This window comes from Notamacropus eugenii, chromosome 2, assembly GCF_028372415.1.
Source record: "Notamacropus eugenii isolate mMacEug1 chromosome 2, mMacEug1.pri_v2, whole genome shotgun sequence".
Classification (NCBI taxonomy): domain Eukaryota; kingdom Metazoa; phylum Chordata; class Mammalia; order Diprotodontia; family Macropodidae; genus Notamacropus; species Notamacropus eugenii.
In genome coordinates, this window is record NC_092873.1 from 75,170,604 (window position 1) to 75,190,126 (window position 19,523).

Below are 19,523 nucleotides of genomic sequence, written 5' to 3' on the forward strand. Positions count from 1 at the left end.
AGGTGATCTTATAGTGTTTGTGAAGAGAGAGGCATACATCTGGTGGGGACGCTTTGGAAAAAGCTTGACTTGGTTCTTCTCTCAGCCTGAATCTTCATCTTGAAATGCCTGTAAAACCAATGCCTCTCTCCTAGATGTCTCCCTTCTGTGCCATAGCTCATTCTGCCTTTATTTCATGCTCAATCCAATTTCTAGGATCTGACATAGCTTTACCCTATTTAATAAATGGCTTAGGCTGTGACCAATTGTGACATAATTTTGTTATTTAGACATATTGAAGAGGTTTTGAGGGTAGAGGTTTAGGGTGCTGGGACCCCAAGAATGCCAAGGCAGAGTTGCCTGGAATGAATTCACATAATCAAACTTTCTTTCACTGAAGTGGCAAAGTATATTGCAGGGGCAGGGAACCTTCGACCTCAAAGCCACATGTGGCCCTCTAGTTCAGCTGTTTGACTGAATCCAAATTTCACAGAACGAATCCCCTTAATAAAAAAATTTGTTCTGTAAAGCTTGGACTCAGTTAAAAGGCTGCACCCAAAGACTTAGAGGGCAATATGTAGCCTACAGGCTGCAGGTTCCCCAGCCATGTTTTATCATAACTCCAACAGTAGTGGGCAAAGTTTCTTTGATGAACTTGCTAGGAGAGAATCTAAAACTTATATAGAAAAGTGGCAGGGAAAAGAAGGTTAAGGATGCTAATCAGGTAATCCAAAGGGTCCAAGTGTCTTTGGGAAAAGATGTCAATAATCTATGGGTGGGAAAATTCAGGGAGTCAGCAGAGACAACTTTGTGGATACCAGACATTGAAGGAGAAAAGACAGTTTTTGTTTAGCGCCAGAGTAAGGATAGGTAGGCAGCAAAGAATCCTTGGGGCAGGCATGCTGGGAAAAAGTCTGTGGGTCAGCACCCTGCACTAGTAGCGTTTATCTGAGGAAATACAGGGTCAGCTCTGTCTGTACCTGTAACCAGGAGAGAATTTTTTCACAGTGGGGAGGAAAGGGGACTAATGGGAGTTGGGGGGGACAGGGATGGGGTCAGGTGTCTTGATTTAGTTAGAAATAGTCTTAGGGTTTTTGGGGGTCCAGATCCCACCACCTCATCAAGCCTACCACTCCCTGTGGTCAATTCACCATAGGAAATCCCTTCACAAGGCCCTCCCCACTTCTCTCACTAGGGGGAACTTTCATTTTGTTGAAAGGCTGAAGCTGGACTGCCTTCTTTCTTTGGCCCTATTCCAGATGTCCTGTGGAATTCAAAAACATTTCCCTGTGCCAGGTATCTTCATTCCCTGCCCCTCACCCCTTCCTGTTTCAGCTTCCTTTCCTGTGTTGTCTTTCCTGTGTTGTTATGTTAGGACATAAGCTCCTTGAGGACAGAGACTGTCTTTCTTCTTTTTTCTTCTTTTTTTCTTTTTTCTTTTTATCCCAACACTTAGCACTGTGACTGGATCATATAAAAGGTTAATAAAAGTTTGTTTCCTTCTTTCCTTGTTTGATTCAATCAAAAAGCCCTTGCATTAGAGCCAAATAAGGTGGTTTTAACCACACGCGCACACACACACACACGCACACACATACACATGCATTTGTCTTTCCTATTAGAATGTAGTCTCCTTGATAATATTTCATTCTTTGTATTTGCTGTACTGTATTTGTGTATTCAGTATACAACAAAAGTACATGTAGACTAGTAAAGAGGTAGTTAGTGTGACCAGTAAAAAATGTATGACTAAGAAAACAAAATCTTCTGAAAATATCTATTTATTAAAACAATGCTTGATTAGGCAATAGTTGTCCCACAAATTACCAATGTCTGGGAGACACCAAAGGACAATGTGGGAAAGATGATATATTAGATTGCTTACAAAAATGAAAGTCTACAGAGTTACTGTGCTAACTTCATTGTTATATGCCTGTGAAATCTAGACAGTCTACCAGTGCCATGCCAGGAAACTGAATTGCTTCCATTTGAGTTGTTTTAGGACTATGAAGATCACCCGGCAGAGAAGGTACCAGACTCTGAAGTCCTTTCTCAAGTTGCTCTGAGTGGTTGAGCTCAACTCTGATAGGCCGGCCAAATTGTTCAAAAGTAAAATGTGTGTTAACCTAAAAGACTATTTTATGGAGAAATCACACAAAGCAACTACTCACATGGAGGTGAAAAGTAGCAAAAGCAAGGACACCCTTAAGGTCTCCTTGAAAAACTTTGGAATCAACTGTGAGACATGGGGGACACTGGCAAAGGAACTGTCCAGCATGACATGCCCACATAAAGACGCAGACTTGCAGTAGATCAAAAGAAATATCAGGTGTGCAAATTTAGAAACATCTCCACTCCAAAGGCTCATATGGACTATTTATGCCTTTCCTATAATAGAGACTTCAGAGCTCGTACTGGTCTGTTCAGCCACAGTCAAACAAACTGTACCTTGACCCCAACATAGTGATGTCATTTTAGTCCTCTTTAAGCAATACCATTAAGCAATACCCAACACACTAGGTCTTGACTTCCTCAACTTAAGCTGGACCCCCAAATACAGGGGGAGACAGACTTTTATACATTAAAACAAATGATTGAATTAGGCCAGTTAATTAAAAGGAAACAACACAATATTAGGTAACCTGATTTCTAATTGGAGGAAAGATTAGAGACTTCCAAGTTGGAGGTGAAGAGTAAACAGGTACAATTCCTTGAATTCAGAAAAAAAGATATCCCACTCCTTGGGAGTGTCTGTAAACAATCAAAGGAACATGGAAACAATAACTAATTGATCACTACAAGGCCAGTTTTCAGATGATATACGTGGGTGGCTTGACTCGTACAACTGTGAGAAAGCTCCTTGCTTTGATCTTTGGATTTAACCAGATCAACAAAACCTAGGTTAAGGGTCTCTAAGCAGCAGAGAGAGTTGGTCCAGTTTCCCACCCACAAAGGGGCAGGTTCAAACTATGCAACAATCTTTTGTCCTAATTCCCACAATTGCATAGTTTTCTCACAACACAGAAATTGGACTAGACCAATAATGGAATAGAAATTTAGTGCCAGAATTGAGTCAGGAGATGAAGTCAGAGAGGTACATTCAATACTCACAATTAACTACTTGATATTGAGAAGAGAATTATAATTTTCATGTTAATTGATATGATATGTGCAATGAATATGCTAATAATTTAGTTTTCTCAAGAGCTGCGTCTCTGGCTCAGGGTTCCAGAGCTTACAATGCAGCTTGAGTTGATAAATCAAAACTCTAACAACACTCACAATTTCTGAACCTTAAGTGAATTGAATAAAAGATTGTAGAACCTGTTCCTGTCAAGAACTTTTGTTGTGTACCCTAGGAGAAGTGGTCATGACCCCCAAAGACTTGACCCCAGAATCGTTGTATTGTGGGATTTATGGGTTTCTAGTGGAAAACCAATAAACGATTGTAATTCACCTTCCCCTCTCCTTCCCCACTTGTGATTTAAGCATCTAACCTGTGCTTTTACTTCCCAAAACTTATTAATTAAACTGATTGATTACTGTCTCTAGGCCTGCTTTGTTTGGCTCTGAGCATTCTCAGGTTAGAGAGACTGGCTCAGTAAAAATCCTGTTAATAGTATCCTAATCTCCTCAATTCCCCCATTAGGTAGTAAAGAAAACTCTGGAGTTAGAAAGACCTGAGTTCAAGTCCTTTAACCTCTGTGGGTCTCAGTTTCCTCAACTCTAAAATAGCATCTACCTTTATAGGGTGGTTGTAAGGATCAAATGAAATAATGTTTGTAATAGGCCCAATAAATGCTTCTTCCCTTCCCTAGTAGGTGTGTTCATCCTTTGTTACCAAAGAAGACCATGCCATCAGAGAAATGATGACATGACTTGTACTTGACTTTGTTTTGAGTGAGGTGGGGCTGTGCAGATCACCAGCCTCACTTCTCCTCCAGAGCCATCTGAATCCAGTGACCAGATATTCATCAGGATGACTGGAGATGACCCAGGATGAAGCAATTGGGGTTAAGTGACTTGCCCAAGGTCACATAGCTAGTGAGTGTCAAGTGTCTGAGGTGAGATTTGAACTCAGGTCCTCCTGACTCCTGCACTGGTGCTCTATCTACTGCACCACCTAGCTGCTCCTTCCCTAGGAGGTATTTATTTAATAAATGCTTGTAAATTGTTGATTTGAATGCATCAATCATGAATAAACTAGATAACAAAGTATACAAAGGTTGACACTTTGTTTCCACCTATAAAGTCACTTTAACTAATTAAATAAACTGAATTAACTCTTCTTGTATTTAGTTATCAGATAGAATTATTAGAAACATTATTTTTATTATAAAATACAGAATTAAGAAAACTGTTAGAAAAATACTCTAGCAGCTATTTGTCCCAGTTTGACACAAAGAGTCTAGGTCTTATAAATTCTTGTAGAAAGTTTCTTGGAAAATTCTAGAAATTATATCTTTCCATAGCCTTCATTTAAATTAAAACTTGGGAACAGTTTTATCATGTGGGAAGAAAAAACAATTTTAAAATTGCATTTTGTGATGTTAAATTATAATAATATTATCTAACATCAAAGACTTCCAGGATGAGGTACAGATGTTGGAAAACCCAAAGATTCTGACCATAGTTTTATGAGAATTAATCAAATTTTATTTTTGTGTGTATAAAATGTTAGAGTTTTCTGCTGTGTTATAGTGCAGACTAATATTTACACGTAGGTGATTTTATTTTTAAATATTAGTAGCTTATAGATGTAGAGGTCTAATAAACTTTGACTAAACTTCCTTATGATTTACTTAATTTGAGTTTTCTGTAAATTGATGAGCTTGATATTTTGCTTCCACAAGCTATTCACCTGCACTCCTCCCTTCTTTATGTTAGGGATTTAGTCTGAAGAAACTGCCCCTAATATTACCAGAGATTTCTCACCATGTTTCTACAGACTTGAAATTAGGTCTCATTCTTTTTAGTAACATTATAGTCCCTTTTGACTTACTTTTCCTTACTTTCTCATTCTTATATAGTCACCTAGTCTGAAGTTGTGATTTCATTTCTGACTCTATATTCCTCCTCCTTCTTTGTAACAGAAAACAGAATCCAAAAGACTCTAGTTTTATAAGATTAATCCCAGGTTTTAGTGGTATCAACAGCTGTGAATGGGATCTATCCAGTCCTACATGAAATTAATTTATAGGTCAGAGGTTCTTTCATATGGATAATCATCTTATTAAATAATCTCCTTTGGGGGAGAAGAATAACAGGGGAAGTGAGTGTCTTCATAGACCATTTCCCCATAACTCTACTTTCCAGTATCATCCATGGTCCAGGAAGTACCCCACTACAAAAAGGAACTCTAGTTCTGAACTCATATGGTTCAATTTTAAGAAAATCTGAATTCCTCAAAGAAAGAAATCTGGCCTTTCTTGAACCTTCTATCTCACTGTTCCTAACCTGTACTGAATTCAGGAAAACTTCTTATGGGTTTTCTTTTTTTGCTATTTTTAGATTTATTTCTTTCATTTTTCCCCTTTTATTTGAGTCTTCTTGTACAAAATGACTAATATGGAAATTTTTTACATAATTATACATGTATAACCTGTATCTTACCAGCTCAGGGAGGGGGAGGGAAGGACAGCAGGGAGAGATAGAATTTGGAATTCAAAACTTTAAATTAAAATGCTTAAAAATTTTAAAAATAAAATCATACATGCCATTGCCTGGGAGTTTCAGTGGTCATGCACACAGGAAGACATACGTCAAGTTTGTCCAACCCTAGAAGAGATGTGTCTGAACCAAGGACTCCACTAGGAAACTGGATGAGTTGTTATACCCACTGATAGCTCCCTTTACCTTCTAGGTAGCAGTGAACTTGAACTTTATGTTGCACTTGGCCCTATCTTAGGGGTATGATGTTGGCATGATAGTCATAGATGCCACATCCTGGCCAAGATATTCATTTCCTCCTCTGTAAAACACTTCCTACTGACCACTAAAGCAATTTTCCTGTACCTCAGCTTGATTTTTTGGCTCCAAGATCCTTTTTTTCCTATTGCTACCAAGTTATATCCTTCATTTATCTGAGACTTTTAGACTACATTATTCACTGCCCTACAGGCAAAAGTTTATCTCTCCATGGCACATCACTTCCCATCTGATGGACAGAATGGGTATACTAACCAGACTCCAATAGGATCTTGGGAGGTACACATTATTGTCAACATGTGCCAGGCCTAGAGGCCTGAGGGCTACCCGAGTCTTCCCTTACCTCTATCGGAGGTCTTGGGCTGGCCAAACCGGATGCTCGTATGAGAGAAAGGACATTCCAGAGTCAAACAAGGGTTGAGCTTTATTTCAGAGTCTAGTTACAAGTGCAGGGGAATTCTTCCTTAGGAGGGAGAGAGAAAGATCTCCCAAGGAGGCAAAGATCTTACAATAAGAGATTGGAAGTAGAAGTATAAGTGGGGAGAGAGGGGGAGGGGAGAGCGGAGAGAGGAAAAGCGGAGCCTTCTGTCCACACACGTGGCCCCTCCGCCCAAGAGTGCTTTCAGGCTTTCCTGACTCCAATTAAAACTCTCCAGCCACATAGTTTGCATCTGAATACTGTGCCTGTTAGGTGTGCCCAGATCCGGGACAATCTCGAGGGCTCGAGGGCGGGGAGAGCTCTCTCCCATCACGTTTCTCACGGGAAGAGGCGGAAATACACAAGATAGCTCAGTTCACCTCGATTCCCAGTCGTTTTCCTGGGGGGCCTCGTGAGAACTCTAAGATTTAGAAGTTCCCACCTTTACCCGCCTGAGACTGTCCACATGGAATTGAGCTTCCATCCCCAGCAAACATGACTTTTCATCTTGCTGGTTAATTGTGCTATAATATAGTCACATACTCAAAACACATCTTTTTATGCAGCCTATGGTTTCTACCCTGGGCTTTGTTCATTGCAAGTTTGTTTTTTCATTTTATTTATTTTTAGTTTTCAACATTCATTTCCACAAGATTTTGAGCTCCAAATTTTCTCCCCAACTCTTATCTCCCCCATCCCAAGAGAGTGTGTATTCTGATTACCCCTTCCCCCAATCTGCCCTCCCTTCTATCACACTCCCCACTTCTTTTATCCCCTTTCCCTCTTTTTTCTTGTTGGTAAGATAGATTTCTATACCCCATTGCCTGTATGTCTTATTTCCCAGTTGCATATAAAAACAATTTTTAACATTTGTTTTTAAAACTTTGAGTTCTAATTTTTCTCCCTTCATCCCTCCCCAACCACTCCCATTGGAAATGTAAACAATTCAATATAGGCTATACATGTGTAGTCATGAAAAAAACTTTCATAATATTCATGTTGTGAAAGACTAAGTATATTTCCCTCCATCCTATCCATTTATTCCATTCTCTCATTTGACACTGTCTTTCCTCAAAGTGTTTACTTCTAATTACCCCCTCCTTCCATTTGCCCTCCCTTCTCTCATTCCCTCCTCTCTTATCCCTTTCCCCCACTACTTTCCTGTAGGGTAAGATAGATTTTCATACCCAAGTGAGTGTGCATGTGTAGCGACAATGTGATATCTAAAACAGCTACTATGGATATGCAGGCTTATTTCCAAAGTAAATCTGCAAAATATAAAATCTCTTCCTCAAAGATGAAACCAAAATATTTATTCAGATACAAGAAAGCCAGTGCTACCATAGTAACAACAAATTTCCTACACATTATCAATAAAGAGAGGACTCCCATCTCCAAACCTTCCCTCCATGAGGCATCCCCACAAACAAGCTACCTCAGGCAAAATGCCCTCTCTCACCCAGGCTAGCTGCTCTGCCTCTGCTCTACTTGCTGCCTCTCTCTCAGGTCCACCTCACTCTCTTTCTGCTGCACCTTTCCTGCTCTATCCATTCAGCAAGCTCCTCCCACTATGGGCTTCAGGTAACTCAAGTTGTGGGCTGGGACAAAGCTCAAAGCAGGTCACATGGGCCTATTAAGGGACAAGGAAGACCTTCAAATTCCCTTAACATTACAGCATGTTATTCTCACCTTAAACCAAATCTGATGAGAGTAGGATTCATTCTTTCCCTCTCTTCTCCCCATTCTTTCCCTCCATTCCCCTCCAAAAGCTTTTCCTTGCCTCTTTGATGTGAGAGATAATTTACCCTATTCTATTTCTCCCTTTCTCTTCCCAATATATTCCTCTCTCACTCCTTAATTTTTTTTTAAGTATCATTCCTTCATATTCATCTCACCCTGTACCCTCTGTCTATATATGTAATCCCTCCAACTACCCTCGTACTGATTAAACTCTGAAGAGTTACAAATATTATCTTTCCATGTAGGAAAGTGAACAGTTCAACTTTAGTAAGTCCTTTATGATTTCTCTCTCCTGTTTACTTTTTCACACTTCTCTTGATACTTGTATTTGAAAGTCAGATTTTCTATTCAGCTTTGGTCTTTTCATCAAGAATACTGGAAAGTCCTCTATTCTATTGAATTACTATTTTTCCCCTGAAGTAGTATACTGAGTTTTGTGGGGTAGGTGATTCTAGGTTTTAATCCTAGCTCCTTTGACCTCTGGAATATCATATCCTAAGTCCCCCAATCCCTTAATATAGAAGCTACTAGATCTTGTATTATCCAGACTGTGTTTCTGCAATACTCAAATTGTTTCTTTCAAGCTGCTTGCAATATGTTCTCCTTGACCTGGGAACTCTGGAATTTGACTACAATATTCCTAAGAGTTTTCCTTTTGGGATGTCTTTCAGGAAACAATCAGTCGATTCTTGCAGTATTTATTTTATCCTCCGGTTGTAGAAGATCAGGGCAGTTTTCCTTGATAATTTCTTGAAAGATAAAGATGATGTCTAGGCTCTCTTTTTGATCATGGTTTTCAGGTAGTCCAATAATTTTTAAATTGTCTCTCCTGGATCTATTTTACAGGTGAGGTGTTTTTCCAATGAGATATTTTACATTGTCTTCTCTTCTTTCATTCTTTTGTGTTGGGGGTGTAAGCTCAGTTTCATGTGGACAGTCTCGGGCAGGTAAAAGTGAGGACTTCTAAACCTCAGAGTTCTCATGAGGCCCCCCAGGGAACAGCTGGGAATTGAGGCGTGAGACCCGGGCTATCTCATGCATTTCCGCCTCTTCCCCGTGGAAAACTTGCTGGGGAGAGCATCCCACCCTTGAGATTAACCCATGGTCTGAGCACACCTGTTGTTGTCTAGCTAAAGGCTGAGAGCAGGCACGGTATTCAGGTGCAAACTATGGGGCGGGAGAGCTTAAGTAGGGTCAGGAAAGCCTGAAGGCACTCTTCGCACTGAGGGGCCCTTAGAGGGCAGAAGGTCCCTCCCCTCTCCCACTCCCACTCTCTTGCTGTATGATCTTTGCCTCCTTGGGAAGAGGAGGATTCCTCTCTCCTGAGGAAGAATTCACCCTGCACATGTAATCAAGACCCTGAATAAAGCCTAACCCTTGTTCAACTCTGGAAAGTCTCTTCTCTCAATACATTTATCCGGTTTGGCCGCCGAAGACCTGCGACAGGTAAGGTAAGACTCGGGTAGCCCTTCAGCCTCAAAGCCAAACACTTTTGGTTTTGTTTTACAATTTCTTGATTTTTTTCATAAAGTCATTCATTAGCTTCTATTTGCTCCATTCTAATCTTTAAGGAATTATTTTTTTCAATGAACTTTTGTATCACCTTTTCCATTTGGCCAATTCTGCTTTCAAAGGCATTCTCTCCTCATTGATTATTGGACCTCTTTTGCCATTTGTGTTAGTCTAATTTTAAATATGTTATTCTCTTCAGTATTTTTTGGGTCTCCTTTAGCAAGCAGCTGACTCATTTTTCACGATTTTCTTGCATCACCTTCATTTCTCCTATCAATTTTTCCTCTACTTTTCTTATTGATTTTCAAAATCTTTTTTGAGCTCTTCCATGGCCTGAGAACAATTCCTGTTTTTCTTGGAGGCTTTAAATGTAGGAGTTTTAATTTTGTCATCCTCTTGCAGTTGTAGGTTTTGATCTTCTTTGTGACCAAAGTAAGACTCTGTAGTCTGTTTCTTTTTCTTTTTTTCTAGTTTTTTGCTCATTTCCCTAGACAATTACTTGACTTTTGAGCTCTTTGTCAAGGTAGTCCTCTGCTTCCTTTGGAGGTGGGGGGTGTATTGTCAGCCATTGGATTCCCCCAATTAATGGGCCTAGAGCTCCAGAACCAGCTGCTGCCATGCTACTGCTGCTGCTGCTGCAACTGCCAAGGGCTCCTCCACCACTTCTGGCCTCCTGGGGTTGAGGCCAGACAGCACTACTCTCTCTAGATAATTTTCATAATATTAAATTAAAAAGCTTTAGTACAAACAAAACTAATGCAATCAAGATCAGAAGGAAAGCAGAAAGCTGAGAAACAGTCTTTATAGTAAGTATCTCTGATAAATGCATCATCAGAGAACTGAGTCAAATTTATGAGAGTACAAACCATCCCCCAACTGATAAATGGTTAAAGGACAGGACCAGGCAATTTTCAGATGAAGAAACCAAAGATATCTAAAGGTATATGAAGAAGTGCTCTAAATCACTTTTGATTGGAAAATTGCCAATTAAAACAACTCTGAAATACCACTTCACACCCTGCAGGTTGGCTAATATGACAGAAAAGGAAAATGATAAATGTGGGAGAGGATGTGTGAAAATTGGGACACTCCTGCACTGTAGGTGGAGGTGTGAACTGATACAACCACTCTGGAGAGCAATTTGGAACTATGCCCAAAGGGCAAACAAACTGGGTATACCTTTTGATCCAGCAATATCACTACTAGGTCTGTATCCCAAAGAGAGCTTAAAAGAAGCAAAAGGACCTATATGTGCAAAAATATTTATAGCAGCCCTTTTTGTGGTGGCAAAAATATTGGAAATGGAGGGGATGTGCATCAGTTGGGGATCAGTTAGCTGAACAAGCTGTGCTTATGAATGTAATGGAATACTATTGTGCAATAAGGAATGATGAACAGGTAGATCTCAGAAAAACCTGGGAAGACTTGTACAAACTGATGCAAAGTGAAATGAACATAACAAGGAAAACATTATACACAGTATCAGCAACATCCATGTGGTGTCAGCTATGAATGACTCAGCTTTTCTCAGTAGCACAGTGATCCAAGACAAGTAGAAAGGACTCATGAAAGAAAATGCCATCAAATACAAGTAAAGAACTGATGGACTCTGAATGCAGATGGAAGCATATTTTTTTACTTACTTTATTATTTCTCATGGTTTTATTTCCTTTTGATCTGCTTCTTCAACAGTTATGAAGAATATGGAAATATGTTTTACATGATAGCACATGTATAAACTATATCAAACTGCATACCATTTTTAGAAAAGGGGAGCAGAGGAGAGGGAGGTAAGAAAGGGAGAAAAATTTGGAACTTGAAATCTTATAAAAATGAATGCTATTTTTTTTTTTACATGTAATTGGGGGGAAATGCTATTTGCAAAAAAATAAAGGAATACTAGGTAGGCTCTGAAGAGGTTTTGTCTTCTGTAATTGGAGACCAGAGGGATCTTAGAGAATTTTTATCATCATCATTGTTGTTTTCATCATTATTGGTATGATTCGATTATTATCCTTGGTGATGGCTCTCAAGTCTTTTTGGGTGACAGAGTAGCCTGAATGTTGTTAGAGATATCAAATGAAATGATGACCATGTGGCCTAGTACCTTATTGAACTACTTGCTTTGGTCACTGGATTTGGCAGGATTCTATGCTCCTAGGCCTAGTTACCAGTTAGTTCTAAATCCTGGTTGCCAGGTACAGGTATTGCAGCCAGGTTATCATTTCTTCTGACCCTGACCTACTCAGAGCAGTTGCCTTAGGAAAGCAGACCACACACCAGGCTCTTTTTAGAAGAACAGACTAAGCCTTGACCCAGGCTTTGCTGGCCTATTTTCCTGAGCCCTAGCATAGCAAAGTGAGCAATAGAGACTTCTTAGAAAGAAGGAAAACTGATATTTAGTGGAAATAAGGATCTACTATATAATCTCATAAGTGAATTTGCAGTTGGGTTACATGCATACTTTTATTATCTTGCCAATTATTTTCTTACCAAAATTTGTATTCAGTTAATTATTACATTTTAATTGAAAAGAATTGGCCATATTTTATCCACTAGGACAACGGGATTTCTTAACCTCTGCTGTGAATACAAGGAATACCAATGCCTCCAAAAATACCAAGTTCTGGGTATTTTAATGCAGGAGGAAAGTGATGAAAATAAATGTCCCTTAGTTATTCCTAAGAGAAAATATTGTTGTCCTGAAAAGAAACTGACAATAGTGGGAAAATTTGTGCCTTTCTGCTAATTTGGTGATGGACAATTAGATTTTTAGGGTCTAAAAAAGTCATTGCTAAATATTAAGAATTCTTAATTCAAAGACAGAAATGTAGAAGTAGTTTCTATATAATGTGATCTCCCCCAAAGGGGATGTTGTGCATGCATTTCTAACTGGTCTCCTAGAGGTAATCACTTATCTAATTGATTAAAGATTATAAGACTATCCCAAGGACCTGCTCTTGGCAGTTTTCCCTTGTTGCTCTGGAGCCAAACTAAGCACTGAATTCTTTTTCCACAAGACAGTTCCTCCAAACCTTGAGGACAGCTTTTATATTCCTCCTAATTTTTCTCTAGGATAAACATCCCCAGGTCCTTGACTTGATCCTCCTATGACACATACTTTAGATTCTTTACTATTTTGGTTGCTTTCCACATGATACTCTCCATTTGATTTAATATCCTTTCTAACATGTGACTTCCTGAAATAATCCCCAGAAGATGTGGTTTGACTGCATCAGAGAAGAATAAGTGCTTCCCTCCCTAATCCTGAATGTTAGGGCATTCTTACTGTAGCTCAAGATCCCATGAGCCTTTTTTTGGCAGCTATATCACAACTGAATCCAGAAAAATTTCAAAATCTTCAGGCAAACTTTTTATCTAACTGTTTTCCCTCCATATTTCATTGGTGATGGTAATTTTTTAAAACACCACAAATGTACGAGACATTAAGATAGATCTCTATCACATTTTATCCTAGAAGATTTAGTGCAATATTGAGTTATTTTAAATCCTGTCATTCACCACATTCGCTATTCTTCTTCACTTTGTGTGTCTGCAAATTTTACAGCAGAAATGCCTTGCAGGCCACTTGGAATAGAAAATAGAGAGCCTCCCTCTGAAGGAAGAAAATATGGATTGCATTTCTGACTCTGACATTTTCTGGCTCAGATGATTTTAGGCAAGTCCATTTTAATCACTATGTTCCCCAGGGAATCTCTTCAAACATACTAAAACTGCAGAGCAACTGCTGATCTGCAATGGTACATGTAATTTTCTCACTGGGAGTTCTCTACACAGATAAAATCCCAGTTCTGGACCAGTAAAATAAAATACAGTGAGTAAGCTTCTTTCCAAGTAGGATACAAAAGGTGTTGTGGTGAAGAAAAGGTTTCTGCCTCTCCTGGAATTAATGTAAACACAGAAGGTCCAGACTGCTGGATTGAAGAAATCAATGAATGGGTTATGTGACCCATTACCAAGTACTTAAGCAATTCAGGAGGAATGAAGGGTTTTCACAATAATTACTATAGTTAACATTTATATACCACTTACAGGTTTGCAATATGCTTTAAAAACATTATCTCATTTTGTCCTCGCAACAACCCTGGGATGTTGGTGCTATCATTATCACCATTTAACAGATGAGGCAGAAGAGTGGTTAAGTGACTTACCCTAAATCACAAAGCTAGAAAGTACTTGAGCTAGATTTGAACTAAGGTCCTTCTTAACTCCAGGTCTGGTGCTCTATGTAATCTGCCTCAAAATTATTGAATAAAGACAGACAATGACATATAAAATACCTTGTGATTCTTTGAAAAAAATCAGACATACCTCTGGGTTGAGATATAACACAGTAAGCTAGTTAGAAAGTAAACATGCCAACAGCAGGCTAGTCTAGTGTGTTAGGAGTCAATCCCATGAGAAACAATAGCTTGGAGAAGAGAGTTTCCAAAGATTATGTATAACCATTCTTGAGTTATTTCAACAGTGAAGACGTTGAAAGAGGTTTTTTTTGTTTGTTTTTTATTAAGAACAGGTCAAGAGACAGCTAGGTGGCAAAGTGAATAAAGCACTAGCCTCAGAGTTAGGAGGACCTGAGTCCAAATTCAGCCTCAGACACTTGACACTTCCTAGCTGTGTGATCAGAGCAAATCACTTAACCCCAACTGCCTGGGTGTGGGGAGGGGGGGGGGGGCGGAGAGAGGAGGTGAGAGAAACAACCCAGAACAAGAAACCACCAAAAAAACCCAACTCATTATGTTGTACTGTATTTACCAAAATAAATTAGTGATTTTGAGGAATACAACAGATATTATGATACACAGATTGTTTAACTTCAACTTGACATATTTCATGTTCAAATATTTTAAAGAATGTGATGATGTCACTTGGCTTTTCCATGATGCCAAGGATGCTGGCACGTCCTACACCCACCCAGATTTGACAGTTTGTTTTTGAACAAACTTGAAACTGGAACTTGAACTCGGCTATGCAATATTAAGTAACTCCTTTCCTGACAAAAAGTGATAATTTATTGTGAGTCTCAGACTCTTAACCTCAACTTTATTTTCACTGAACAAAATGTCTGAGCTGAATTTAGGTGGGAATTGTATCCAAAAATATACAATAATTTTGGCCATTGCTTCCCCAGAGAAGAACATCCCACATTTTGGTTTAGAGAGAGAGAAGGCCATTCCCTCTTTTTTCACTCAACATTAAGTCTTGGGTGAGTTGCTGATTGATGTCAAGATAGGCAGCATGGTTTGTTGTTGCATAGGTTTACTTGATAGCTATTGATAGCTGTCAGTCAACTAGAATGCAGAAATACTGAAGGGGAATGTCCTTTGCTTTCCCATACCCTCCACTGACCTAGAGGAAAAGGAAGTCTCTGAAGTCAAAGAACTTATACTCAAGTCCTACTTAAGGCACTTTCCTGGACCTCCTTGGGCGAATCATTTAATCTGCCTGGGTCAGGTACCTGATATCTCCAGTTTGATGATGCCCTGGATTCCGTAGAACAGCTAATCCTTCACCAATACACTGACCCAGAAATCTAGGAATGTAATTTCAAGTTGACAATGTTAAGCAAACTGTAAAAAAGGCTAGCTCTTTTCTACCATTCTACCCCACCATTTATGAATTTTTATATCCCTTTTCTGTTTTTTTTTAGTTGTTGTCACATAGTTAGCTGACACATATCTGTTTTTAAATCATGAAGGGAGTGCTGGTTATAGATTTGGATAAAGTGAAGTTTGAAAGAATAGAGGTCTTGAGATGTGTAGGAAGCGGGGAGAGAATTCTGACTTTCCCCTGAACCTCCGTGGCACCGGGGCACACACTCATCTCTGGTTAGGTGAAGAAAGCAGTTTGGCTAAGAGAAGACATTAGTCACACCTCTGGGAGTTTTAAATAGCTAAGCTGTGGAAGAATTTCAGCAATTTGGATTCAAGAGTTGGAGTGGTTTCAGACCAGAAGGAGGAGATCCTTGCAGGGGAGAGGAGAGAGCCCCTCTCTTCTCCTTGTCCAGATGCCAATCAGCCCCTTAGTTTTGAAAGACAGCTTCTTGACCAGGAGGAGCCACATCTATTGGGAAGCAAAAGCCCCAGACTTCAGAGAGATTCATCACCAGAAGACCTTGTAAACGTTCAGGGGGCCCTCTACTGGAAACTGACAGAAACAATCTCTCACAGGAATCTCTGAGACAATGCTTAATAAGTGTACAGTCAGGACAAAAAGGAACAATCATGCATGTTAATTAGCTGACTTCAGCAAGTCCTCTGCTTTTGAGAAATGTTTTTCCTTGGTAATGCTGAGTCTGAGGTGTCTGTCCTAGACCACTGTAGATCAATTGTCCAGCTAGGCCCACTTACACTAAAAGACTTGCATCATGAGTGTTAACCTTGAAGATTTTCATTGTGGTATCAGTTGTTAAGGACACCTGCGGGGATGGGGAAAAGGGGGGATTTTCTATCTTTTTTCTAGCACAGATTTGCAGAGGGGTTTCATAAATTTCACAGGGTTCAAGTCATGCAATTGCTCCTTACAGTGGTTCCCTAGGCAAGACTGTTCCAGCCTGCTCAGGAGAAGACTTAGAATAACTTAGCAGGGCATGACTAATCACATTGGTGTCCTGCAGAATTTATTATATGTGGTGAAAGTCACTGCAAGCAAGGAAATACCACTGGGTAAACTGAGTCAAGAGGATTCTGCCACTACCTTCGTAAGACTTTCCATCTTCCAGCAATCTACATCTACTTATGTGTATGTGACTGTAGCATTTGTTTGTGGCAAGGTGACACTTCCTGGGAGCAACTCTGAGAATTTTCCTTTGGAATGATGGATACCTAATGTGAAATTAAGTCAAAAGTCTATATCATTATATATATCTGGTATCAATACTCAGAACAAATCAAATGACAAACCCAAAAGGCTCCACTGCACATAGCAAGTTTCACTATTTACAATTTAAATTGGGAAACCATTGTTTCTGCAGAAAATGCTAAAATCATTAGACCCAAAAGGGTTAGTGAAAACATGCATCCTTAGTAAGGGCTTATTAGCCATGGACAAAGACTTCCACGAAAGATTTCCATGTGGTTCCCCTCTTTCCCCGCCATAGTTTTCATACATTCTGACACTAAAAAGTACAGACTCTCTCTCCGTGTGTGTGCGCGCGCGCGCGCCCTCTTTGAGGCTGGTTCCCTGTCTTCCTGAAAGATCCATATTCATGCTCTTCCAAGTGCAGGAGATAAAGAACTGTGATCCTAAGATTTACCTTCAGAAGAGAGGGACCTTATAAGTCATCTAGTCCAAACCTCCTGCCCCCAGCCTCCATTTTCAGTATGAAGAAGTCCAGATCTTCACTTAGAAGACTAAGGCAACCAGGGAAAAACAGCAGGCCACTTGATCTCCAGTCCAGTGCTGTGATTTGGCTTTAAGTCATATGCCTCTACCTGACTAGGAGCTGCTCCAGGAGATATGCGCTGTTTTTCCTTTTGGTTGTCTCCCCGTGTATTGAACGGAGTAGGCATTCCACCAAACGGTTATGGAACTGGGTACGGAGCCCAGCTCCTGGGGTACTTCTCCCACTAGCAGGAGTCCCGCCTCCCGATAGGGCGTCAGCATCACGTCATGGGGCGATCATTTTCGCTATCTGCTGTCGTGAAGCCATTGGGCAGGCGGACCCCTTCCCAACATCCGGGAGGATGTTCTGCGTCGACCCCACCCCCGCCAACAGCTCCTTGCTAGGAAACAAAAGCTTTTAGTTTGGCTGTTCTTTCCCTGTGAAGTTAAAAAGCATTGGGAGTACATGGACCCAACACCCAACATGGTAACCCGTTCTCCCTCGAACCCACCGGTACAGAACGCCGACCCGCCCTCTAAAGCCTTTGGCTACCGATTCCGCACGCAACAAGGCTCTCGTGGGCACCGTCAGGGGCACAACTCTTTTTAGTGAGAAGATGGGCGGCCCTAAAAAGGGCCTTTTGGGGTGGGTGCACCAGAGGCACAGACCTGGGAAGTAGGAGGACAGCGACTTAGCCGCCAAAGCCGTAGAGAGTGCGGCCCTGGCGCTTGAGAGCGTAGACCACGTCCATGGCAGTGACGGTCTTCCTCTTGGCGTGCTCCGTGTAGGTGACGGCGTCACGGATCACGTTCTCCAAGAAGACCTTGAGCACCCCGCGGGTCTCCTCGTAGATGAGCCCCGAGATACGCTTCACGCCCCCTCGCCGAGCCAGACGGCGGATGGCAGGCTTGGTGATGCCCTGGATGTTATCCCGCAGCACCTTCCTGTGCCGCTTGGCACCCCCTTTCCCAAGTCCCTTTCCTCCCTTGCCACGGCCAGACATGGTGAAAGAAACAAAGACGAGCGAACTCGGTATCCAACCGCCGGCAGCCACGGTATATATAGGGAGCGGCCTTTCCCGCCGGCGGACCTCTTTGAGAACAGGAAAGGGCCCAGGGGGCGGGGCAGAGAAGAGGCGGGAGAGAGTCAGAGGGAAAGAACTGGTAAGCTCCACCCTGAAAAGGCTAACCTGCTGCATGCTCATTGATGAGAGGAGGTGAAGGGGAATTTTATGGCTACCTGTTTCGATTTTTTATTTTAGTTGTCTGATTCCAGGAAACCCTGGTCCTTCAGGTCAATTCACTTTTGTAGCGATATTTATTCCCTTGGAGTTTCTGGTGTGCACGCTTTGCGTTGCCTTTTTTGAAAGATGTACCGGGAGGCTATGATTGGTGCTGGTGTTTTTGTTCTTTCAGACTCCCCCAACTTTTTTTTTTTTTTTTTTTTTGCTGTGAGAAAGTTGTGTTGCTGAGTAAAAGTCCTGCAATCCTCTTGTCTATTATTGTCGTCTAATGGTTGCGTTTACTAACGAACATGACAAAAAAACAAAGGCAGCAGTTGGAGTGATGGGTTCAAATGGGTCCCTGAGACTGTAGGATTGTCTTCAGCTCCTCCCTCCCTTCCACCTAGGTACAATCCTTCCTTCCTTTTTAAAGATAGAGGGGGCAGTGGGTTGGGGGAGGGGGGCAAGGCAAGATGGTCCGGAGCTGGAGGAAGGTACCCTTTGACCCCTTCACCTCTGAGGCGTTCTCCCTAAGTGCTCCCCCTCCAAACCTCCCGTTTACCCCCTCTGTCCCCCGCCTCCCCTAGGCCCTGCCTACCTCGAGGGACATTACAAATTTCACCATGCAGAGCAACAGCCCCCACTGCCATCTACCACATCTGATCAGCTGTCAAGCTCAGTCTAGTCTACTTCTTACAAGAAGCCCACCACAACCACTCATCATGTCTCTTTGCAGCGATTGCAATAGTCTCATGATGGGTCTCCCCGCACATAACCTAATCTCTTCCTTCTCCAGGCTATCCTACACACTGCCACCAAAGTAATAGTAAAATCCATACTTGACCATATGTCACTCTCCTGCCAAAGACGCTTCTAGGACTCCTTATTGCTTCTAGAAAAAGACAAAACTCCTTCGTTTGGCAATTAAAACTATTCACAGTTTAGCTTCTAATTGATCTTTCCAGGCTGATTATTTTCCTCACACTCTATGGGTCCTTCAAACTGACCCAACTGCTCTTTATCCTTCATCTGTACCCTTCCCTTTGAGGAAACATTAGAAATGTCAGGGCTGAAATTTTTTTTTTATGTATTTGTCTGTTTGTCTATCTTATCTATCTATCTATCTATCTATCTATCTATCTATCTATCTATCTATTTATCTATCTATCTATCTATCTACCTATCTATCTATCTTTGTGGCAGGAGATTTCTGGATATGTGCTGGGGTTCTGTTTCTCTGACAGAATCAGAGGGGCTGATAATTTCTTCTTTTAATGATTATTTCACACTTCAAAAGGGGCATGCCTTTCTGGAACCAAGAAGGATCTGGTTGCTGTGGAGACTAGGGGTGGGGAAGGGGAGAGGAATACTAGGCACCT

At 41.0% G+C, this 19,523-nt stretch overlaps 1 protein-coding gene across 1 annotated transcript; it reads right to left on the reverse strand.

Annotated features, from left to right (window-relative positions):
• Positions 1 to 16,513: 16,513 nt before the first annotated feature.
• LOC140525533 (histone H4) lies at positions 16,514 to 17,964 on the reverse strand. Its single transcript, XM_072641030.1, has one exon. The coding sequence runs from the start codon at positions 17,923 to 17,925 to the stop codon at positions 17,614 to 17,616; it is 312 nt and encodes a 103-aa protein (XP_072497131.1). The 5' UTR covers positions 17,926 to 17,964; the 3' UTR covers positions 16,514 to 17,613.
• Between the last annotated feature and the right edge of the window lie 1,559 nt (positions 17,965 to 19,523).

Excerpts from the sequence above, each read along its gene's own strand:
- LOC140525533 (XM_072641030.1), bottom strand. The coding sequence starts at position 17,925 with ATGTCTGGCCGTGGCAAGGGAGGAAAGGGACTTGGGAAAGGGGGTGCC.